The sequence below is a fragment of the Asterias amurensis genome, chromosome 15 (genome assembly GCF_032118995.1).
Source record: "Asterias amurensis chromosome 15, ASM3211899v1".
NCBI lineage: Eukaryota > Metazoa > Echinodermata > Asteroidea > Forcipulatida > Asteriidae > Asterias > Asterias amurensis.
In genome coordinates, this window is record NC_092662.1 from 9018976 (window position 1) to 9044847 (window position 25872).

The 25872-nt window shown below is 38.4% G+C and overlaps 2 protein-coding genes across 5 annotated transcripts in view; one reads left to right on the forward strand and one right to left on the reverse strand.

Annotated features, from left to right (window-relative positions):
* Positions 1 to 1324: 1324 nt before the first annotated feature.
* LOC139948545 (uncharacterized) lies at positions 1325 to 4603 on the forward strand. Its single transcript, XM_071946729.1, has 3 exons — positions 1325 to 1441; positions 2968 to 3058; positions 3568 to 4603. The coding sequence occupies exons 1-3, from the start codon at positions 1391 to 1393 to the stop codon at positions 3801 to 3803; spliced, it is 378 nt and encodes a 125-aa protein (XP_071802830.1). The 5' UTR covers positions 1325 to 1390; the 3' UTR covers positions 3804 to 4603.
* Positions 4604 to 4747: 144 nt separating this feature from the next.
* LOC139948540 (sushi, von Willebrand factor type A, EGF and pentraxin domain-containing protein 1-like) overlaps positions 4748 to 25872 on the reverse strand; it is a 62606-nt gene continuing 41481 nt past the window's right edge. For 2 of the 4 annotated variants that reach the window (XM_071946720.1, XM_071946721.1), the window contains exons 23-31: positions 24918 to 25127; positions 22280 to 22501; positions 19088 to 19372; positions 16263 to 16436; positions 14430 to 14606; positions 12429 to 12689; positions 11551 to 11796; positions 7540 to 7785; positions 4748 to 6814 (exon numbers count right to left, since the gene is read on the reverse strand). In XM_071946720.1, the coding sequence (XP_071802821.1) occupies positions 6549 to 6814; positions 7540 to 7785; positions 11551 to 11796; positions 12429 to 12689; positions 14430 to 14606; positions 16263 to 16436; positions 19088 to 19372; positions 22280 to 22501; positions 24918 to 25127 (2087 nt within the window). In that variant the 3' untranslated portion in view covers positions 4748 to 6548. The remainder of the gene's footprint in view (positions 6815 to 7539; positions 7786 to 11550; positions 11797 to 12428; positions 12690 to 14429; positions 14607 to 16262; positions 16437 to 19087; positions 19373 to 22279; positions 22502 to 24917; positions 25128 to 25872) is intronic. The other 2 variants (XR_011787454.1, XM_071946722.1) reach the window with 2 other exon arrangements.

Below are 25872 nucleotides of genomic sequence, written 5' to 3' on the forward strand. Positions count from 1 at the left end.
CATTTAGGTCCAAACGTCATAATTTTTTCCAATATAAACGTCGATTGCAGCCAAAGTATACTAGTGACGGAGTTCAAATTTGAACAAGCACACTCGGGTGAGGTATTCGCAAGAAGTAATCACGCTAATTTGGGATGGTTTGAAAATTAGAAGCTTGTATTCACGGGGCAGGGAAAAGCAGCCATTTTAGATTTCTAGAAAGTGCATTTATGATGACAAAAGGGCACGTTTGTATTCAATTTAGGAGAAGCCTTAGCAGTCATTTGGCTGTCTTGGAAATTGCAATAAACGACGGCAACCTTTTATTTTTCGTTCGTTGATCTTGTGTTTAAATTTGTTGCCCAAAATGCAAAAGTCCAATTAAGTTCTGCAGTTTAATTTGAACTTAATTGTGCCTCCAAAATCCGACTCCGTATAAAGGCTTCGCGATCAACAACACATAACTTTTGTTTCAATTTTGAAATGGCGTTCTAAAGCAACAATACTGTGAACAAAGGAAATCATAAGGAAACAATTACTTTACATTGACAATGCCCCCCCCCCCCGCAAATTATTACGTTGCGAATTAATCCCATATCTCTCATTCACCTCATTGTTGACAAACAAACTGCGCTGGTTGGTATGTTATCAAACATTATAACACCCCTTGCAAAGATTCTGCCTGCTCATTGGTTTAGAGCGCGTCACATGACATGTCTTAGTTTTGCTACACGACGGCCGTCGGTTTGCCATGCGCTAGTCCGAAGACTAGCACATGGCGCCGTGCGCTAGTCCGACAGACTAGCACACGGCGTGCAGTACCCAGACGTCCGTTGCGTGTACGAGGATGATAAATTAATAGTCTGTAACCATTTCGGATTGCACGACACGACATTCAACACATTCAGCAAAAGTGTTTGCAATCTGTATTCGCGTCGTCCGTGGATTGTAGCATTCAGGTCTGTAACTTAATAATAATAGTACAGTATTTAGAAATGTTTGGGGTGTTATAAAACAAATATTGACTGCTTTTACTCGTGCAATGGTTAAAAACTATGACTCCCTCGGTGATCCCCGGAGCGTTCTATTTTCCCTCGGCTTCGCCTCGGGAAAATAGAACGCTCCGGGGATCACCTCGGGAGTCATAGTTTTAACCATAGCACTCGAAGCAGTCAATATTTGTATATTATTCATTTTCTACTATTATTCAGAATTTCTGCTATCAGATTTGTAGTTTTGGCTTTCCATAGTTTATAAGAAAGGTCTGTGAACAACGCGTGACGACACAGCTAAGGCCTTTTATTTTGCGCCCTCACGTGGTTGAAAGTATACTGTATACACGTGACTCTGTCAGGTGACCGACACATGAATTGGGCAGCCGTCTAATCTAATCACAACACCCATCCTGACAATGGCTTCATTTACCGACGAAAAAGACAGTTTACAGCCAGCTGTTTGCATGGTAATCTAAATAAATAGTTCATTAGTGATTACTAGAAAGGCCCCACACAGAATATTATAATTCAATGAAATTTACCTTATTAGGCAAGTTTGTTAGGCCTATATTATTTATTAATATTAGGCCAGGGGCTTAAATTCAAATTAATTATTGGCGTAAGATAAAACCTTTCTTGCTGTCAAACAACTTCGTGTGTGTGTGACCATCTAATTTATTCCCCCATGGGCATGATGTGACAAGGGTGTTTTTTTCTTTCATTAATATCTCGCAACTTCGATGACCAATTGAGCTCAAATTTTCACAGGTTTGTTATTTTAAGCATATTTTTATGTAGACCCAGTAACTGGGGCGCTGTACTCCTTTTTTTTTCTTCGAATTTTTTTCGACATTCTCTGTTGCTGTACGTACTTTTGTACTATCATTGCCATGGAGCATGGAGGTACATATGGTACTACCGGTACTACTACTACCTGCTAGTTATGGTTCAACCATCTGATGTTAAAAATGAAAATGCAACAAACAAGAACAGGTTCCTAAGTGTTACTCCTCTGACTATGGGATTCGTTCGTTTTGCTATTGTCTCCATGAACATCATACGTACACCTCTCTTAAGTTTCATGCATGACATCATAATTCTTACCCAATATAAGGCTATAGGCGCCTAGCTGTTCACAACCACTTGCAGTAGCTGCACCTATACATGTAGCCTTGTTTTGTTAGCATTGCGACGTAACTCGTGCATAAATATTTAGACAGGCATATAGGTATGCATCCTCACGGAACGAATCTCATTGTTCTAGGAGTAACTAAGTGAAACATTGTCATAAGCAGTGAATACTTTTTGGTACTGTAAGCTCAATTGTTTTCTTTAGCATGTTTAGTGGCCTATTTTAAGGGCCTTGTGATTCTGCATTCATTTATTTTAAAACAAAACATTTCTTGTGTAATTTAAAATGAACTTGAGGTTCAGGCTTTAGTGAAAACTTAAGTTGACGAATTATAAAGAATAATATATTATGCAGGAACTTAAAGGAAGTACGCAGTACGCTTTTGCTCATGTAATTGAGTCTGTGCTTACCCGGAAGAAGAAGCTTAGAAGGAAGGGTCTTACTTTGGTAATGAGCTCCCCCTTCCCCCAACTTGTCTTAAAGATGATATCATTCTGCGGAATTTATTAGTCTGAAATGCTCCCCATTGATAAGAAATCAATAGCTTGGAAAAGATTCAGGCATGAATCGTTTCTCAGAATTCTGAATGCTGCATCCAGAGTCGAGTTGGTACTTGCTGTCACCTCGTTAAATGTGGATGGATCTGACTTTCTTGTGAAATACTGTCACAGTTTTTATGCTGTTTTCTCAACAACTATAGACTGTATTCAGCTGAAACTTTAAAATGTGGTTTTATGGACTCTTTCTTGATAACATTGCCAATAAATCAGCATTTTAGCTCTATACAATTAATTTTTGACCCTACCTTACTGAAGACAAAGAGGGCCTAATCATGAATCTATATTATTTATTGATAAACAGTATGGTCCAGCTAATGTGAGAAATCTTGAGCCAGGCAAGAAGATGAAATGGTGCACATGTGGACTCAGTAAAACTCAACCATGGTGTGATGGTGAGTAGTGGTAACACTCATTTTGCATATTTAACATGTTTAATTACACAATGACAAAAGCTCCAGTATGTACAATGTAAATCACATAATAAATGTGCCTTGAATCTGTTTCTTTATTTTACAAATTGTTGAAGAACAATGCCCATACTTAAGTGATTTTGATTGTGAAATCACACTTTGCTCAGCAAATCAATCTGAGCTCTTTGTGAAGTCAACCCAAGTAGTTACGCAAGACCTTTCTGTCCATGAAATGCTGTATTCTGTGTAGTACTCATTGTTTGGGTTGCCACCTAGTTAGGGTAGAAGTTTCTGCCAATGGAAAGGATCTTAATAGTCTTTGTTTATGTTGGAATGAAAACACTTAACGGTAGAAAATTAAAAGTCCGAAGATTGACATTTGAACTTCTGCTCTCAATTCCTTTTTGAGTTTGAATTTAAAATGGGCAGTGCACTGCAGTGTAACACAAATGAGTAATAATGATGGATTTTTGTATCCATTTGTTTTACAGGTGCTCACAAAGGGACAGGTTTCAAATCCCTGAAGTGGATAGTACCCTCTAAGCCTCAATCTCTCTACTCAATCTGCCTGTGTAAACACACCAAGGATCCACCCTTCTGTGATGCAACACATACTAATCTACCAGACACTATAGAACAATTAAAGAAAGTCTGCCCAATTAAAGATGATCATCAAACTAAGTGCCCTAAGCTATGCACCAAGTGTGGCTGGGTACCAGACTTTTGATGCTTCTCTTCCTTACAAGGGAAGCTAAACTAATCTAGACTCTATTTTTATTAAGTGCTTTAAATTAAAGGCAAAGGACACTATTGGTAATTACTCAAAACAATTGTAAGCATAAAAACGTACTTGGTAACAAGCAATGGAGAGCTGTATAAAACATTGTGAGAAACGTCTCCCTCTGAAGTAAAGTAGTTCTCACTAAAAGATTTGGCCTCAGCTGAGGTCTCGAATTCAAGACATGAAAGCACACAACTTCGTGTGACAAGGGCGTCTTTTCTTCCATTATTCTCTCATAACTTCGACGACCAATTGAGTTCAAACTTTCACAGGTTTGTTATTTTATGCGTCATCAGGATACACAAAATAAGAAGACTGGTCTTTTAAAATTACCAAAGGTGTCCAGTGCATCTAAGAATATTAAAGGTTTTTACCCATACACCGATGTGTATTAGCACTGTACACTCGGTACTTTCCCAGAGTCCTGTGAAAAACAAATCACAGGCATACTGAGTACAGAAAGTACTGAGTATACAGTGCTAACACACATCGGTGTAAGATATTACTAAGATGGGATTTGAACCCACGACCCTTGTAATTCTAGAGCAGTGCCTTACGAACTAGACCACCAAGGTTTCCCGGTAGAGGCAGTTCCAATCTTATGTTTTGGCAGCGGGTACAGCAACGATATAATAGATGTGAAATTTGCATCAGGTACAAAGAATAAAGAATATTAGTTTTGGTTTTTATTATCGATGTGTGTAATAACACTGTATACTCTGTGCTTTTCCCGAGTCCGGTGAAAAAAATCACAGGCATATTACTCGGGTGGGATTTAAGAACAGTTGACTTTGAAGGAAAGGGTTAAAGAGATTTACAGCCTTAGTGGTAATTAATGAAACAAGGAACAGATGTGAAAAAAAAGAAAAGGCAGACTTTGTAAACAAACATCCTGTACCCAAATTCATTCTTTATTTTCATAAATTCTTCTGCGCAATTGAAAACTTGATATACATTGAAACCCAGAGAACCTACAATTTCATCATTAGTTGTTTTGGTGCCACGAATACAAACATTTAATTAACAATATTATAAAGTTCAACTTACGATATGCAAAATGTGTGTACATTTTTAAAACAAATTTTAAGGAACATGTAGTTTTATTATCTTGACCTACACTGATTTTTGACAAATCTGTGGCTACTGGGTGCTTTGTTAGCAGAACAAATCTACAGACATACTACTCGGGTGGGGTTACAACCCCTTGATAAAAACAGGATTACCCACCAAATTTCCATTTGTTTCATATTGCTTAACACTGGTATTCAGCTGTTGTTTGCTTATCCTGAAAAGCACATTGAAAATTGGTTGACAATCCTATTTTTATTGAAGGCAACCCTTTCATGCTAAGAAAGGTTTATGAAATTGGACCCAGAGTTCAAACCCTGTAATTAGTAGTATGTTTGTATACAATGTCTTAATTACTTACATTAATTTCTTGTATAAAAATGACAGCTAACAATTAACATTTGTTCATTGTGATATTATTAAATTCAGAGCCTTGCGGAGCTATTAATGAAGAATAGAAAACTACAAAAAATCAAGCAACCAGTAACAGGTTCTGCTTTAATAAAACAGCATCCCTTTTATTCCTTACGTATGGTGGAGAGATTTATACAGTCTATTGACAAGCTCCAGTGCATCAGGCACTCACACACTATGAGCAGCCCACACAATAATAACGGTGAGCCTTCCAAGCACAGTTCTCCTTTCAGAAGAACCAATCAAAGCAGTGACTGACTCTACACTGAAACCTCTGAATCTCTATAAAGACAACGGTGTCTCAACAGTATTCAGTCTCCTGAGGATGACCAGAGCAGACTGGTCTTAACATTGAGGCCAATCATTCCATAGCAGTTAAGTGACTATTGAGAAGTCCCTCAATCCACTTTTACCAAAAGAAGTAGTTTCCTCTTTTCAAGAAGTAAGTAGTCTCCCTAATTCCAAAATCCACTCTGCAGCAGTGGAATAACAGGACATGATCATACAATCCCTTTTAAAAAACCTATTATATTGCATGTGTTGTTAATATTTACTTCACCAAAATAACACAGATTGAACGAGCAGATTATGTAAAACAATTTAAATGATGAAATCCCCCCAAAATAGAAACAATTCAAAGCCCATACGTACACTTTTGATAGGCTTGCGGTTTCGTAAGGGTCAAATAATTATCTTATGCTTTTAATGAAGCTTTCCTTTTCATTCAATTCAAATCAATTCAATAAAACATTTATTTTGGTATTGCATGATAAAATACATGTAATTGGTGTTTCATAAATTTAACAGTGACAGTTATAAACAGTAGCCAACATTATTTACAAATCGGAAGGCTTCGTGGTACGAGGTTGAAAAACCTTTAAAAAAACTTTCTTCGACTCCACGGTATCAAGTACTGTATATCAAATATTCCGCATAAAACTTCATGTGACAAGGGTGTTTTTTCTTCCATGATTATCTCGCAACTTCGACGACCAATTGAGTTCAAATTTTCACAGGTTTGTTATTTTGTGCATATGTTGAGATACACCAAGTGAGAAGACTGGTCTTTATTACCAATAGTGTCCAGTGTCTTTAATACACTTTGTAAAGTGCCTGGAGATATCTTTAGGTGCTGTATAAATCAAATATATTATTACTTGTTGTCAACACACATTATTGTTTACCGTTACTCCATGGATCATTTGACCTCTAACCTTGACTGCATTGTCCCACATAATCAACTTCAATGACCTGATCAAGCAGACATCCAGTAGCTTTGAGTTTACAGATACTTGTGTATTCGTTTCCATCAGTTCCACAGTAAAGTCGTCTTTCCTCCTCCTCTTCACAATAGGTAGGATGAATACAGCTACATATTCTCTGACCTTGGTCAGTACCAACACATCTCTCCCATATCTCACAATCACCTCTACAATCCAATACTGCTGGCTCAGTTGTAGTCGGCTCAGCTCTTTCTGTAAAATCAAAATAATGTTTTAATCTTAAATGCAGAACTGTTTCAAACTCTGGCTCATTGTAGTGTTTAAGATGCACTTATTAATTCCTTATTAACGTTTGCCTTTCATTCGTTCAGAACCTTACTTTCTATGGTGAGCACATTTACTAAATCCTTTTTATTAAGTTAGGGAAGTTTTCCTGGTTTCAGCCTGCTTGTTTTGTGAGTACTCAATTCAGCTAGCATACAACATAAATTCCAGTCAAACTTGTCGCTGCAAGTATACATTGTATTCACACAGACTCCATGCAGAAACCAACCTTGTCTGCCGTGACAAAACCTTGCCCCATTTTACACAAATGGGTGAGGAACGATCAATTGGGGAATGATGCTGTTAAGCATCCAATCATTATCCACAGGGGATTCCATTAAATTGTGGAACATTGCAGCAGTTAACACATGGCAAAATAACGGATGACATGGGACATGTGTTCCACCAATCAAATGACAAGGATCTCTGTGTGCGGTGTAAAATATTAATAGAAACTGTTTTCTCGCAAAGAAGAATTGAACGTTGTTTTACTAAAATAAGAAAGACGTTTGGAATATTTAAAATGTTGTTTGAGGTGTTAATGAAGAGAGGAGAGAAGTATTTGTTGTGTAATAATTCTAAGATTTTTGGCTGCATATCGCTAAAGTAGCGTTCGCTGCAAAATTTGAACAAAAGAAAATGTTGGTACTCACCAATGACAGTTACTACAAAGGAGCAGATTGCTTGGTTGCCAGCGATGTCAACCAAGGTGTATGTGACTGTAGTAGATCCATGGAAGAAGGCATCACCTGATTGGTGGGAATTGGTCATTGTGAACACTCCAGTATTGTCCGTCATCGTAGGCTCAACCCAAGTGATGGTTACTGATGAGGCACCAGTGTTGAGAGTCTCAGTTCTGTCTGCTGGGCAGTCGCTGATGACTGGCGCTACACTGTCCACTGTCAAAGAAACAAACTTCAAACCTTGAAAAAGAATACCAAATTCTTCAAATGTAGTCTTTGTTATATAATTGGTTTGCGATAACACCATGTGTGTCTATACTTGCCAGGTAGAGTTTGTTCTTAGACGATGTCTTTCTTTATTTTACTACTGCGGAGTAGATTTATCCGATGTTCGGGAGTCTTCTCAGTTCTGAAAAGAACTGTCCTGCTTTTTAACTACCACTCGGGCGGAAGGAATAAACAATTGGCTTGGACTACTACTTTAGCTGATAGGATCGTAATTAACTGCACTACCTCAGAGTAAATTCTTGAATTGGTCTCAACCAATGAAACAGTTTTGTTGAATTTAAATTTGTAAGGTTATTGACATTACTAGAGCCATTACAATGATAGTCTGGAAAAGGTATGTAAACTGCTCACAAAAAGTAAGGAAACTTTTTTCAATCCAGTATATTTGTTATTATTTACATGTAATACTCTCTTTGTATATGGTATATATCAATGCAAAGCTGAACTGTTCCTCTTTAAAATGATACCACATTTGCAATGATTACATGTTGCTGGACTTGGCTACACGATTAACAATGAGGCAAAGTCACAAATCAAATGTGCCAAAATTACCGTTGTCTGTGAATGGTCAATAGGTAATGCTCAATAATCGAACTGATCAAGCTTTTCAGAACCATTAATGGTTTACACAATGATTTGCACCAGTGAGCTCATCGGACACAATTAACCCTCATCTCATGAAAAAACACCTTGTTTGATGGGTATTTGCAAAACGATATTCTACAGCCGAATGCAGTCCCATACTTGCAGTCTCTTGAACCAAATGCCATCTTTCAAGATGACAACGCTCGCCCCAATCGAGCCCGACTGGTGACTGACTACCTGAAAAATGTTGGAGTGCACCGGATGGATTGGCCCGCTAACAGTCCAGACCTGAATCCCAAGGCACATCTGTGGGACCAGCTTGGCCTCGCTGTCTGTGCCAGAACCACCAACACATCAACTGTGGCTGACCTAACCAGGTTCCTTAACAAAGAATGGAACCCATCCCTCATCATCAGCGCATCACAAGACTTGTGTGCAACATGAGAAGAAGGTGCCAGACTGTCATCAACGCCTTCGGATCATCCACTTGTTAATACTGAACTTTTTGTATCAATAAAGTGTATTAAGATCAGTAAGTTGTCTTGCTCTGTACCAAACTTCTTGTCTCAATAAAGTGGATTAAGATCAGTATGTTGTCTTGCTTGTTTGAATTACAGTGTCAATTTGATTGTTCACACAGTAACACAAAATTGCTAATTTTGGCACATTTGATTTGTGACTTTGTATCATTCTCATTAACGCTAATTTTGGCACATTTGATTTGTGACTTTGTCTCATTCTCATTAACGTGGTCAAGTCCAGCAACATGTAATCATTGCAACTGTGGTATCATCTTAAAGAGGAACAGTTCAGCTTTGCATTGATATATACCATATACAAAGAGAGTATTAAATAATAACAAATATACTGGATTGAAAAAAGTTTCCTTACTTTTTGTGAGCAGTTAGAAGAGGTATTTTCCAAGGTGATTCTTTGTCTCCGCTGCTGTTTGTTCTTGCTCTGTTGCCCCTGTCATCGATTCTGAGGAAGGTACATGTAAGTGCCGGTTACCAAATGAAGAAAGATGGGTGTAAGATAAACCATCTGCTTTTTATGGACAATTTGAAGTTGTTTGCAAAGAATGAGGTGGAGATCGACTCTTTGGTGCAGACCTTCAGGATTTTCAGCGATGACATCGGGATGCAATTTGGCCATGAGAAATGTGCTTCAATGACAATGAAGAGGGGAAAGAGGGTACATTCCGATGGCATCGCTCTGCCAGATGGTGCATGGATGAAGGCTTTGGTTTAGAGGAGAGTTACCGGTATCTTGGTGTACTCGAATCGGACCATGTTCTTCATGAGGAGTCAAAGGTAAGGCTGAAGGCAAAATACATCAGACGGGTCAAGAAATTTTTGGAGTCTAAACTCAACGGGGGAACATGGTTAAGGCAATTAATACATGGGCCGTGTCTATGGTGAGGTACAGTGCGGGTATAGTCGAGTGGACTAAGGAAGATTTACATGTAGATGTCATGGATAGGAGAACAAGAAAACTGATGACCATGAATGACATGCTTCATCCGCGGCGAATGTGAGGAGGCTTCATCTTCAAAGGGCAGAGGGCGGTAGTATAGAGGGTTGCTGAGTGTGGCAGGCAGTGTCAACATAGAGCGCAGGAGTTTGCATTGTCATATTAGGAAAACTGAGGAGAACTTGTTGAAAGCAGCGCAGAAATACTTGAAAGCGGGCGAAGTTGGGCCGAAGGAGTACAAGAGGGAAAGGAAATAAGAAAGACACCAAGATTGTTAGAACAAAACACTTCTTGGTAGCTCCTTAAGATGTACTAAAGAAGTGGCCTGCAACTAGTCCTGGAATTGGCTAAAGAGCGGAGAGTTGAAAAAGGAAACCGAGGACTTGATTACTGCGGCACAGGACCAGTCTCTGAGGACAAATGTAATGAAGGCAAGGATAGAGAAAGCGAATGTCTCTCCTACATGTATGTGCAGGATGTGTAACAAGGCGGAGGAGACTGTCTTTCATATTGTCAGCGAGTGCAGTAAGATGGCTTAGACGGAGTACAAAGGTAGACGCGACAAGTTGGCCAAGGTAAATCATTGGGAACTGTGCAAAAAATGGGGTGTCCAAGTGACTGCAAAATGGTACGACCATGTTCCGGAGAAAGTTACAGAGACCGACCGCGTCAGATCCTCTGGGACTTTAACATTCAGACTGATCATGTTATAGAACATAGGCGTCCGGATGTCGTAGTCTTAGATCAATCAATGAACATTTATTTTTCATGGTGACATTAACTATTTACGCATACACTAGAAAACAATATCGATGAATATAATAATGTATAGAATTTGAAGATAATTAACTACAGAAATTAACGTAATAGTCAATATGCAGGGAAAAAGTTTAAGCATAATGCTTTTGTATATTTCCCTGAGACAGACAATTAAGGACTTGGACGACAAGGACAAAAAAACAAAAGCAACCGAAAACAGAATAAAGAAACAAAAACAAAAATTAAACAAACAATAAGGCAAAGAAGATGTGTCATCTCATTGACATAGCTGTGCCAGGAGATTTAAGGGTAGCTGTGCTGGGAGACTTAAGGGTAGCTTCGAAGGAGATGGACAAGATCCAAAAGTACCAAGACCTGGACCTTCGAAGGAGATGGACAAGATCCAAAAGTGAAAGTAAAAGTAGTTCCTGTGGTGGTTGGAGCGCTCGGCACCATTTCAAAAGCATTAGGGAAACATCTGGACAAAATATGCACAAATGTGAGAACAAATCTTTTGCAGAAGGCGGCGCTGTTGGGAACAGCAAGGATCCTAAGAAAGTCGCTCGAGATCTAAAGGCTACGGAATGTAGCCCGACTCAAGGAGTTACCGGCGCAAATGAAAATATGATCTTTCTTTTGCATGCTGTGATAAGATTTAATAATGCATTTATAATGTGTCACCTATCGAGTGTACTAGACCCTATTCCGAGGCACGTAACAAAACAAAAAAACCATATAAAACAAAAAAGAAATAAAGAATACAATACAAAATTATACAATGAATAATCTAATATAAGGTGGGAGATTATTCCACATAGTCTGAGAGCAGCGTACACAATTTTTAGTTGAGCAGAAATATTTCTTTGGCAATCTTACCAATAACAAGGACATTGAAGCCACAAGTTGTCTGGTTGCCTGCAATATCAGTTGCAGTGTATTGAACTAGGGTGGTGCCCACACTGAAGGTTGAATTTGGGGCGTAGTTTGAGGTGACCTCAGGGGAGACACCGGAGATGTTTGTAACCGATGGTATCATCCAGTCAACAGTGGCTGTCGTCCAAGCGTTCTGCACGTACGTTATGGTATCATTCGGACAGAAGGAAAACACAGGGCCGAGGTTGTCTGCAATAATAAGTTATGTAAATAAATGGGGGGAAAAAATAAATAAATTCACAATGAATGTCCTGAGCTCATAATAGTTACCGCGAGAAAAAATATTGAACTTATTAGGGCAATTAGTGATATAGAAAGCTTCATGCATACGATGTTTAGAGTAACAATGATATGCAAGAATTTAAATTCACCAAAAACAAGGCTAAAAGCTACTCTTGGCAAGGGGCTACAAGAAGAATTATAACATTTGACAAAAATGTTATAAATTTGTGCGTGCGTGTGTGTATTGCTCAATGGCATAACTCTGGGGGAGGGCCTGTTTTCCAAAAATGGATGTTGATTATGTCCAGATTTTTTGGATTGGATGTTTCAAAAGTTTAATGATTTAAATGTATTAAACACTATTTTTCCATTAACATACAAAAAATTACAAATTTGCTTTGACACTTATGCAATATTATCTTGCAAAAAAAAAAGAAAAAATCACATAAACAAAGGTGCTGAAATGGGCTTTTAAAAGGAAAAGGCAGATGAAAACTTGGGCAGAAGTGCCCCCCTCCCGAAAGAATAGTGTGCCCCCCTGAAATTCTTAGCACGTGGAGGAGCGGACCTAACAAAACATAAACAATTTGACCTCTAACCTTGACTACATAGTCCCACATAATCTACTTCAATGTCCTGATCAAGCAGACATCCAGTAGCTTTGAGTTTACAGAAACTTGTGTATTCGTTTCCATCAGTTCCACAGTAAAGTCGTCTTTCCTCCTCCTCTTCACAATAGGTAGGATGAATACAGCTACATATTCTCTGACCTTGGTCAGTACCAACACATCTCTCCCATATCTCACAATCACCTCCACATTCCAATACTGCTGGCTCAGTTGTAGTCGGCTCAGCTCTTTCTGTAAAATCAAAATAATGTTTTTATCTTAAAGGCAGTGGACACTATTGGTAATTACTCAAAACAATTATAATCATAAAACCTCACTTGGTAACGAGTAATGGGGAAAGGTTGATAGTATAAAACGTTGTGAGAAACGGCTCCCTCTAAAGTGACGTAGTTTTTGAGACAGAAGTAATTTTCCACGAGTTTGATTTCGAAACCTCAGATTTAGAATTTGAGGTCTCGAAATCAAGCATCTGAAAGCACACAACTTCGTGTGACAAGGGTGTTTTTATTTCATTCATATCTCGCAACTTCGATGACCAATTGAGCTCAAACTTTCACAGGTTTGTTATTTTGTGCATATGTTTAGATACACCAAGTGAGAAGACTGGTCTTTGACAATTACCAATAGTGTCCACTGCCTTCAAATGCAGTTGTTTCAAACTCTGGCTCATTGTATGTGTTTAAGATGCACTTGTTAATTCCTGCATGAAACTGCCTAGACCAAATGAATTATTAAAAATGTGAAGATACATTTTTGTGACTTGATAATTGTTGTGATTATTTCTGACAACTGCAAGTTAAAACTCTTTAAGGAATCAGTCCAAATTATCAGAAATATTTTAGGTGTAGAGAGTGCTACTCTTATAACCCCAACCACCTTTTTGTGAGAATGTGAATGCCTCAGTATTACAATGTACCTGAACAACAACCATGCTCAACATCCAGCTAATCAATGTTTGCCATATGACATCAAGAACCTCCTTTTCCATGGTGAACACATTTACTAAATGGGCAATTCCAAGCAAACATTTAAGTTGTTGACAAAAAATGAACCCAATTTTGCCAAATAAGAACTCAGCTTGGGCTCCATAAAGGCTTGGCTAAATTGACCGGAAAAACGACTGACCATGGTTTTGCCATGTGTACCTAAAAGTTCAAGCTGTTGACCATTTATAAGTATCCTGTTGGGAACTCATGTATAAGAGTTTTGTGTTACATGTAGTAAAGCTTTCCTAAGTTTTTTAGTTAGAGGAAACTTTTTAACTGTGACTAGAGTATTTTTTACCACGTCCTTTTTGTGTAATGCGACTGATGCTGTTCACAACGTTATAACATCCAGAACACAAAGCCCACAACATTTCTAATATCATCAATTCAAAGCCTTGGGTGTCAGGTAAAAACTAGTCTATAAACTTAGTGGAAAGAATATCTCGCATAGAACTACTAGCACCAAAGCCAAAATGTTGAAAATTGTGGACGCTTGTGCGTTCCGCATCGTGCAAGCGGTGAAGTTACTTGGTGTCCATACTGTAAAAGATGCCTGACATATCACACAACCAATTGTTCAGTACAAATGATGTACATGTAAGATGCTATGTCAGATTTTTGGGCCCCCAAACATTAAAAAATGGATTTTTTTGAGTGAATGGTATTTCAAAGAGTATCACCCGCTCTAACGAAAAAAAGTTTATCTTTTACTTTTAATGGTCAGGAACCATGACAAAAATTTAAAACGTTTCTTATAAAACACATAAGAATTGGTCACGTGATATATTGTCGGAATCCCGACAAAAACTAATTTTGAGCACTTTATTTCACTGCTACTAATAATTGGCGGACTTTTTCGAGCAACGGCTCAAACGCAAACTTGTAACTTTCTCGACCCCCATCAAAATACCTATTGAATTTTAAATCAAAATTTTGGATCAAATCGGCCAAGAATCTGACATAGCATCTTTAATAACAATCTTACCTTCACAATGAGGATAAGAGTTTGACCAGGTACCACCAGATTGACATACTAAGTAATCAGCACCAACTAATCTATATCCATGAAGGCATTGAAATGCTACGTTTGAACCAACTAAGGTCCCTCCACTCTCCACAATCATATGTGGATCATCACTTATGATCGCAGGACAGTTAAGAGCTGCAAATATAATATATAATTCAATATCAACAAGTTATTTACACTAGCAATTAATGTTCACAAAACATGGGTAGAGGAGGACCCATGCAATTGTCATCTGTACATGATGGTGTGATTTTGAGTGGCAAAATGTAAAATATTCACTTCATTTATTTCAAGCTTCATTTGCATAGTGAGAACCATCAATGAGCACTAGTGTTGTCCAGAACAGCTGAGTAGCTGGCGATTTTGCCGGGGATTTCGCCGGCTACTTGGTCCTTTTCTGCCGGCTACTTTTATTTTTCTATTAGTTTTTTGGTCTCCTCCAATTTGCTAAAGTACTGTCCTACAACTGGAAAATCTTTTAGGCCTTAGGTGGGCCCCTGACCCCACATCGTAGGGGCACTCAATCTCGCTTGCTAAGTCGTTTGACAAAGCCGACTTACATTCTTTTTACCTGCTACTACATGTACTACAAAAAGCTGTGGACAACCCTGAGAGCACTACTATCTATTGTCTTGTTTGCCCACAGACTGATAACTAGGGCAGTTGCAAAATAAGCGGCAACAAGCGGGTTACCAGGATCAGCTCATGGCAGATGACATTGTCAATGGGACACTTTTGGATGGTCCTTTTTCACAGTTCAGCGCCTGCTCAGACCTACATGCGCAATACTGAGCATGTAGGGGCACGCTCAGACTGCAAAAAAGGACTGTTATGTCTGCTGCTGCCAGCGTCTTAAAATTCGCCCCTTGGGTCTCTCTCCACCACAATAATAACTGGGCTCATTCAAAACAAGACTACAAATGTCTTTGAAAAACTTGTTAACAGTTTTATGAGTCTTTAAAGATAAGGTAACAAACCACAAGGGAAACTGACTGGGTTAATTAAGTTAAACTTTTTGGTGAAAAACTAAAATTGATTAGAACCTGCGATTAACGTGACGGCACTCTACCAACTGAGCTATAAGCTCTGTTATGGCAATCTTCATATTTTCCTAATACATGTAATATATATGTACATGGCTGCAGTCAGAAGCCATATAGCCGTTATAACTGCCGTGTAGCCAGGGATCGCACCCAAGTTTATGAGACAACCTGGGAGCACCCTAATGGGGATCAAATTTTTGTTGATTTTATCAAATCCTGTCCTTGTAAATTTTTCTTTGCTCACCCATAAGTGTTATCTTCAAGAATGTGAGAATGGCATCGTTTTTTTGACAAAAAGTGATAAGTTAAAACCGATGTACAACATGCTACCAAAGCTTGGGTGTGTGCATGTGTGTGAACTTAGACTGTGAAATAACATCACAATTTCGGGGAGGGGGGGGTCATAAGGGGAAGTGTCTTTTTGTGATTGGAACTTTCCAGAGTTGTTATTTTTATGTTGTTAACACTATGTTTCCATTTACCTGCAGGCACCGGATTTTTTGTTTGCACTTACGCCAGATTATTTTATAAAAGTAGTAGATTACATTAAAAAAAGGTGCTGAAACGAGACTTTGGAAAAGAGTAACTGGAAACTTGGGCAGTTATAAATGCCCCACCCCACCCAAAAAATGGTGTGCCCCCTACAATTCATAAAATGTGGATGAGTAAGCTATTTAAATCAAGTGCCAACGTGTTAATAACTTTTCTGAAACATTGGATGCAAATAAAATTCAACTTTGATACTTACATCTGCATGATGGAAAGAAACTTGGTGACCATTGGCCGAGATTACATTTAAAGATGGAGTCTCCCTGAAGCTCATACCCCTCATTGCATTCAAATGACACTGATTGTGTTATTGTGAACTCATCGCCATGTCGTCTCCCATTCGTAAGTGGTTCTGGCTCTGGACAAGAGATAGCTAGATGGGAAAACAACAGTTACTTACTATTTAACTACTGAAAGCTATGGTGAAGCAGCCTAAGGTTTTTATTCACATAACAGACAAATGTATAACAAATGGAGATCAACAGCAATCTTAACACATGGTATCTGATCTGAAGAGTGCTTTTAAAGGCAGTGGACACTATTGGTAATTACTTAAAATAATTATTAGCATAATAAAACCTTACTTGGTTACGAGTAATTGGGAGCTGTTGATAATATAAAACATGAGAAATGGCTCCCTCTGAACCTGAAGCAGCATAGTTTTCCCACGAATTTGATTTCGAGACCTCAGAATTAGATATTGAGGTCTCGAAATCAAGCATCTGAAAGCACACAACTTTGATGACCAATTGAGCTCAAATTTTCACAGGTTTGTTATTTTATGCATATATATGTTGAGATACACCAAGTGAGAAGACTGGTCTTTGACAATTACCAATAGTGTCCAGTGTCTTTAAGTAGTTACAACAAACCTTCGACAAGGGGTCAAAACAATCTTATTCCTGGTTACTCAATTTCTTAGGAGTGAGCAGCCAAGACAACACAATTAGTTAATTAATAAGCCATGATTATGTAATTGCTTCTCTTCACCCAGCATACCCAGCATGCCCAGGGATAAATGGAAATCTGTGAAGGGGTACCTGTGAGGACAGAGCAGTTCTTGTGATTGATTTGGCTTGATGCACTACAGCTGTGGCAGCACAGGTTGAATACCCACAGGGAAACTGAGATTTGGTTTAAAATGCCACACAAATGGCAAACTGGGAAGTCAGAGATGGTTCTTTGTGATTGATTCAGCTTAGTGTGCTACACACTTAGCAGCAGAGGCTGTGTATACGCAAATGGTATTAAGCAAGCTGACATTGAACGACTAGAAGGCTCCAAAACAATGCTGCTCGTATCATTTTCTCACAACCCAAATACACACACGCCTCCACTCTTCTCTAACAAATACACTGGTTAGACAACGCCACCTTCAAACCATCAGTGAACATGCACAAAGCCGCTCTCTGACGTACTTCCACAGTTTATCACAGAGTCTCTCAACCTCAACAAACCTGGTTGGAGTGGCCTCCGCTCCAGCCAGAATCTAACAATCCCTCGCACTCACAAATGGGCAGGGGACCGGTCCTTCTCAGTTGCTGGTCCCCGATGCTGGAACTCTCTATTGAATCACATTCGCACCATCAACTCACTCCAGACTTTCATGTGTAAATTCAAAACACGTCTGTTCTCTTCTCGCCCATAAACTGAAATTTTTTCATAGCTTTATTTGTACCAGCGCATTTTATCTCTGTAAAATGAGCTAATTTATTAATATTAGCGAATAAATGGCCCCTTTTAACCAGCATACATTGTGTATAACTAGTGTTTGCGCTTTGCATGTTGCATGTTTATTCATCTTAGTTTCATTGGCACTTTATCACCTAACTTACATGTGTCACAATTTGCTGCAGAAAGAGGTACTACACTAACCGCTTTTTTAAAGTCTTGTTGACATGCCAAATATGAAATCAAGAATAAAGAAATCATCACAATCACTATAAAACAGAGGGTTTGTGTGTTTTTGATGTTTTCAATAGTTTTGTCAAACAAATTTAACTCCTAGATGACATTTTCTGTAAACTTTTTCAAACAACTAAGCACAGTGTAGCCCAAGTAAATATTTGAAAAATTGTTCTTGCTTTGCCATCGTGAATAAAAACCTTCTTTAAACATCTTTTCAAACCTGTAGGCCTACATTTTAAAAAAAAATATCATTGAAAAGGTTGTTTTTTATAATTAAAAAAAAAATGGGGATGGGGGGTTTCGAACGGTCGGGCAGGGACAATCAACAATTTTTTTTTTAAGTGGCCTAATTGCTATCACCCCCACTAACTGCTATCATGTACGCGCTGAAATTGTATCAATTTTGATGTAACAGGTGCCCACATATAAACTCATACACGTATGTCCATACATGGTCTGGTTCACATTTAGCAGAGGTCATAGTTGACAGTAAAATGTGGCACTTGAACATTAATACAACAGAAACGCAAACCCAAAGTTTCACATTTTGACAGTTTTAACCATTTGTTTTTAAGGAAAAGGTATTTATTAAGGGGACAGTGGTTGGTGACTGGCCGCTGTGAATGGACCACGCCTCCAGCTTGGTCCAGATAACAGAGGCCAGCCACCAACCCGCCCGGTCATTACCACAAAGTGAAGTCCAAATAATCCAACTGTTATTCCATAATTAAATGTCAGAATGAACCACCCAACCTACTGCCCTGCCAACCCACTGCCAAGTGTCAGGAGAGTCCCCGAGTATGCTAAAAGCATGGAAATAAAACACAAACACATGGCAGCCATCGATCACAATAGAGAACACAATGTAGATGTGACAGGAGGAAGCAAATGCCGAGTATAAAGCATTTTATTATAAAAATTGATAATAAAATTAATTAAACATTGATTTGTTAATTCTAGCCCTTAACATAATTTGCTGGAGGAGGAACAGTGTCCTCCTAGAACAAAAACTAACGCCCACCAAAACAAATAATACTAGCGCCAAACTAATGATTATTAAATAGCTGGAGATACAGTTACATTTCTTTGATTTTAGTCCTTAGTGGTGGAACTTACCTCTTACCTGAATATCAAGACTATGCTGGAATGTGCCTCCTAGTCTCTGACACACATAAACACCAGAATGTTCCTCTCTTGGTTGTCCATAATGCTTGCCAAATGCAAACTTGCCATGAATGTGCTCTCGGTGAGGAACAACAAGGCTAGGTTTATATGGGCGGCTTACCCTGCATCCAATTGCTAGTTGACCGATGCCAGGGTAGATAAGGAGAGTGCCATTAGCGTAGTACTGATAGCGCATGTTGGCCAGATATGGAAGTTGAAACCATGATTCAGCACGCTCTAGAGTTATATAAAAAAACATGGTTATGAGATACAGCAACCCTTGCCATAGGCCTAATCGACGCTTCAATTTTTTATCTTTTTTTTCAATAAACGTTTATAACATACTCTTGTTGAAAAACAAAAAACAATTGTGAGAATTAAACAGTACAAAGAAATTGAACAAATCTTATATTACACAATTGCCTGTTAAAATGTATCATAGTTTTAACAGTTTTGTGAATTAGATTGTTACAAGTTCCTAAATAGTTCACATGTTGTCTTCAACCTCTACAATCTTTCCAAAACTTTATTCTTTAAACAAATAATAACATATTTTTTTATTTTTGTTGTTGTACAGTATTCTCGCCAGAGAGAGAACACAAAATCAAAAATCAAACTTCATGTATACAAATATTTGTAACAATTTTGTTTCCCAGGATCCCTTCTATCTAATAAGTGTGACATATTTTGGACAACAGGGACAATAGCCCCTTGGACTGTGGCCACCATTGTTCAGGTCAAACAATTTCAGTCAATGCTAGGTCGTTCTTTGTCCTTAGCAAGGTCACTGTTTGGGCTTTTGAAGTCATATGCAAGAGGTCTGTTGAAACTCGCTTCCCTTCAACCTACAATGAGAGCATCTTCTACAGTAGTCCCCACAAGAATCATAGAGGTCGTTCAGACACCGTACTAAAGTCGGTTTAACTCATGGTTCAACCCGATCGAGTTCAACTCAGTGTGTCTGAACGGATCTAAAGTTAGACCGAATCGAGTTCAACCCACAAAAGTTAAACCGTCGAGCGAGGGGGTTTATCTTTAGACCGCTTCGGGTTTATCTTTTAACACTGCATGTGGACAGAATGACATCCGGTTTCAACTCACAACGGACGACCCATGCCCATTGTGTGTTTCAATGCACACGCCCGGGACCCGGAGTGCTTGTATACGGTTTTTGTTGCCTCTGAGTGCCGAAAAGCTCCTAGTATTTATATTCTGTTCTTGTCGCTTACCGAGTTGGCGAAACTCCCTCGATCGGTGTATGCAATTTAACAACGGCCCACGCCAATGACTTCTTAAATTCTGATTTTTATATATATATTTTCCAAGCGATTTTTGTTGAGTGTCCTACAATAAATTGAAACTGTTTTTCATGCGTATACTACGAGCGCAGCGAAGAAGCATATTTTGTAATGCTTCTCACATGCACAGCGCTGCCATCCCATAGTGATCTATCTCTGATATCCCATAGTTATCCATCACCGATCCCGTGGATGTGCTTTTTCCATTGCCGTCACCGTTACTAGCGTGATGTACTTTCAAATTAGGAGAATGAACTGCCGTGGGTGCTAGGCTGTGTGTAGGGGAAATTCCCCTTGGCAAGCAATACCACGTTGTTGGGAAGGTTGGGAACAAAATTGAAAAAGTACACGTATTTACGTAACTTGCACGTGTGTAGTTGTATTTATGAAAGAATCGGAATAAAAATCGCGGCACCAGCTTTTGAGAGATCGCAACTTCCAATCGATTGAGGTACGAACTTTTATTAAATCAAAACCGATGGTATAAAACACAAAAAATAAACGTGTTCTGATTCATGGAATATGGATAATATTTTGGTGAGTTTTCTCGGCTGTTTGTGTCAATATTTTGTTTGTTTAATTATTTGTTTAAGAGTCGTGTTCATGTTTGTTTTAAGTGCCCGTATCCTCCCAACGATAGAACTGTTTTTCGCGTTCGATTGAGCCATTTTTATCCAATATATAACATGTTCTGATGATTGTCCAGGGCACTCAGTATCTTGGTGCGTGAATCTGATGAACCGGATGTTAGAGCAATGGGGTCGCGTCTACTTTGACCTCTTAAAACCGAAGATAAACCCGATCGGGTTTAACTCTGTGCTGTCTGAACGCAATGGGTTTTTATTTTTACGACCACCCCCCCGCTGCTCGTAAAAGTTAAACCGGTTCGGGTCTAAGTTAGTACGCTGTCTGAACATACCCATACATGAAGAGGTCTCAATGAAAACAGGAAACACTTTATTAATCTCATTATGTTCATGTCTGAAACATGATCTAGCTGTGAGGTAAGCTGTGGGGAATTGTTACACATCAAGCATTTGGCCCAATTTCATAGAGCTGCTTTAAGCAGAAATTATTGCTTAACAATTTTCTGCTAAGCAGAAAAATGCAGATACCAGTCAAGTTTGGCTGGTAACATTATTATGGTCAGCATAATTTTGTTACGCTTAGCTCCTGAAATCAAAGTTTTTTTGTCTCACTGGTAAATTAACCAGTTACATGTGTAAGGTATTTAATACCATAACTGGTACAAATACATTTTACATGCTAAAACTGAGACGAGCGTGACATTGTTTTACTCATTTCTCAAAAACAGCAGCACCTCAGCAAGTAATATTTTAAGGGAAGCTTTCTACAATCATTATCTTCAAACTGTGTAAGTTTGGCAACTAAGGAACAAGTTGCCTTGGATCGGCAGAGTTGGTATTTGAAAAGCATTTGAAACCATTTGTTATGAAATGCACATGGTTAGATACATGTAGATAATTTAAAAGTAGAATATAATGATCCACACAAACATGCTTCGAAAATGCACCGTTTTCGTCTTAAGTCGCAAAGAAACAAGGTCGGCCATTTTGGACCCCATAAAATGGCTGACCGTGTTAGTTTGTGACGTGAAAGGAAAACCGTGCAATTCCGAGTCACACTTGTGTGGATCACTTTATTCTACTTGTAAAACATCGCTCTAATCATATGCATTTCATAACAAACGGGTTTGAAATGCTTTTCAAAGACCAACTGGACCGATCCAAGGCAGCATGTTTTTTTAATGTAAATCTGTGGACATTGTGTTTTGTGTGACAATAAGTACCCAAATCCTTTAAGCATGTATTCAATAATCACATACCACACCGAGGCATTTCTCCAATCCATTGTCCATCATTACATGTGCGTATGGCAGAAGTCATCAGTTTGTCTACCAATGGATTACGACATCTTGATACGATAGAACCTCCATGTGTAACAGTGATGGATGGAGCAATATTTTCAATCTTATCCTTTCCATTCTTGTACTGCGCAATGTTGTCTATTCTATCAGGAAGTCTGCAGCTTTGCTTAGCCGAAGCTTCTGAAATATGAAAGTTTTCACTATATTACATTTCCTGCTCGGTTACTAAAAGACAAAAATAACCAATGACATATGTATATGTAGCCACCAGGAAATCTTGGTGGTCTAGTTGGTATAACACTGCTCTAGAATTGCAAAGGTTGTGGGTTTGAATCCCACCTGAGTAATATGCTTGTGATGTTTCCACGGAACTCGGTTAAGTACTGAGTATACAGCGCTAATACACATTGGTGTTAATGGGTACAAACCAAAATAAATATTCTTTATCCCCGATGCAAATTTAACATCTATAAACATACATAGCAAATTTAAAAATATAGGTCTAGTAATCATTTTCACACAATCAAAACCGCAGATTTTTGACCACTTACCAAATTCACAATTCAAATATTTGTCAGAGTTTAAAGAATATATTTGTAGTTGTCAAGTTAAGACAACAAATCTGATAAAAATGTTCCAAGATTTCCTTATTTTCTTTCGATCCCTTGTAATCCCTATTTGTCCTACAAAAGGACAAAGGTCTGGAATTGGGTATTAGAAAAAAACAAAAACATAAAAAAAAGAGATTTGAGCATAAAACTTTGTACTCTTTGTTCCACTTTGTACAGGGTAATACAATAGCTGAATGCACTGTGCACATTACACAATGAAGTGCCTGGGTTTGTTTACATATTTCTGCTGCAAGCAAAGCATTCATGGATATGTGTTTGTTCATAATAGATGTTAAATTTGCATCGGGGATAAAGAATATTAATTTTGGTTTTACCCATACAGTGATGTGTGTATATAGTGTTAAAACACTGTATACTCAGTACTTTCCCCAAGTCCTGTGAAAAAATATCACAGGCATATTACTCGGATGGGATTCGAACCCACGACCTGTGCAATTTTAGAGCAGTGTATTACCAACTAGACTACCGAGGTTGCCCGGCAACTAGAGGCAGTTTGAATCCTATGTTTTGGCAGCGGATACCGCAACGATATATAATAGATGAATATTTGCATCGGGGATAAAGAATATTGCCGAGATTGCCCAGTAGCTAACGCACATCGGTGTATGGGTAAAAACCAAAATTAATATTCTTTATCCCCGATGCAAATTTAACATCTATTATATATCGTTGCGGTACCCGCTGCCAAAACATAGGATTCGAACGGCCTATAGCTACTGGGCAAATCCCAAGTAAGATGCCTGTGATATTTTTTCACAGGACTCGGGAAAGTACTGAGTATACAGTGCTAACACACATCGGTGTATGAGTGTAAAAAAAATTAATATGTTTTTGTTTGTTTATCAGGCTCCCTCTGTTGCATGTCCTGAAACTGTTTTCATGTAAACTGTATGTCTTCGAGTGGTTAATAACCCTTCCAGGTCAGTGTCACATTCAGTAAGAGGGCTGCAGCCGATTTCACGCAACTGCGTAAGCCCACTTGCGCCACGTTTATTGCGTAAGTTGCGTCATAAACATTGCGCAAGTGGACTTACGCAGTTGCGTAAAGTTTCGTGAAATCGGCTGCTGGTGTGTAATGACTTTCCAGAGAAAAAAAAGCAACATGTAGGCCTACTCTCAGCTGTACGCGTTTTTTTTAATAGTTTTAATCAGTGCACTCGTTGGCCTTTGGACAAATGAATGAGTTTTTCTTTGGTAACCTTTCATGGTTTTGTCCAGATACAAGTAATGCTGCTACAACTTTCAATAAAATGCTATCCATGAAAAACAGTTGAACAAAAACTTCAATAGGACTTTTCCGTGCTCATGAGTGCTAACTGTACAATATTCCAGGTCTATTAGCGTCAGTCACTTAAAGAAACAGTTTGTACTGCATTCACCCTGCGTTCTCTGCACTTAAATAGTCTTAAACTTAACTTTAAAGACACTGGACACTTTTGGTAATTGTCAAAGACTAGTCTCCACAGTTGGTGTATCTCAACATACGCATAAAATAACAAACCTGTGAAAATTTGTGCTCAAGCGGTCGTCAAAGTTGCGAGATATTAATGAAAGAAAAAAACACCCTTGTCGCACCATGGTCACGCCAAGTTGTGTGCTTTCAGATGCTTGATTTCGAGACCTCAAATTCTAAATCTGAGGTCGCGAAATCAAATTCGTGGAAAATTAGTTCTTTCTTGAAAATGTACGTCACTTCAGAGGGAGCTGTTTCTCACAATGTTTTATACTATCAACCTCTTCCCAATACTCGTAATCAAGAAAGGTTTTATGAACAATTTTATTTGAGTAATTACCAATAGTGTCCACTGCCTTTAACTTAAATGCATTTATAAAGCACTTTAACACTGTTTCAAAGCGCTGTACACCCAAGAAAACATTAAAATGCAGGATAAAAAAAAATGGTCAAAATAGCAAGATGGTTAAAAATACACAAAAATAAATCCAATAAAATCAATTGATTCTACCACAACTTGGAAGAGATGGTTGCCAGTTTCCATTCCTACAGGTTGTTGATGATTTTCCATTTACTATGAAACCACGGCTGCAGCGAATTGTAATAGCATCTCCATCCACAAAGATGATATTAGAACCTGCTATATTTTGACGTTGGTGATAAATAAGCGCTTGTTGAATTGAAGGTCTTCTGCATTCTTGCACATCATCTCCACTTGAAACTTATGATACACAAAAAAAACATGAAAATAAGATTAGAAATAAGATTAACCTAACATGGGATGATACTTTGCAGAATCATTCAAAGTGACCAGTCCCCACCCCCCCCCCCCCCCGAAAAAACTCTTATTTCTTATTTGAACTGATCATCTGCTTATTAAACAATGCGTCACGCTCCGTATGAGGATCAGCGCAAAAATTACATTCTAAATTTTGTGCATGAGGATCGTCGCAAAATAACGTTCAGAAAATTAAAACTTTAAAGGGTAGGTACACTATTGGTAATTGTCAAAAACCAGTCCTTTCACTTGGTGTATCTCAACATATGCATAAAATAACAAACCTGTGAAAATTTGAGCTCAATTGGTCATCGGATTTGGGAGAAAATTATAAAAGAAAAAACACCCTTGTTGGACGAATTTGTGTGCTTTCAGATAGGAATGAAAGACTTCCAGCTATAGAAGTCTTTTATTAGTGATAAATTACCTCTCAAAATCTATGCTACCTCAGAGGGAGCCACAATGTTTTATACTATCATCAGCTCACCAATGCTCGTTACCAAGTAAGTTTTTAAGTTGATATTTGTTTTGAGTAATTACCAAACGTGTACCTTCCCTTTAAAGCCATTGGACCCTTTCGGTAAACAGTGTTGTCCAAGGCCCACACTTTTTGTACCACAACTTCTATATCAAATAACAAACCTGTGAAAATTTAGGCTCAATTGGTCATCGGAGTCGGGAGAAAACA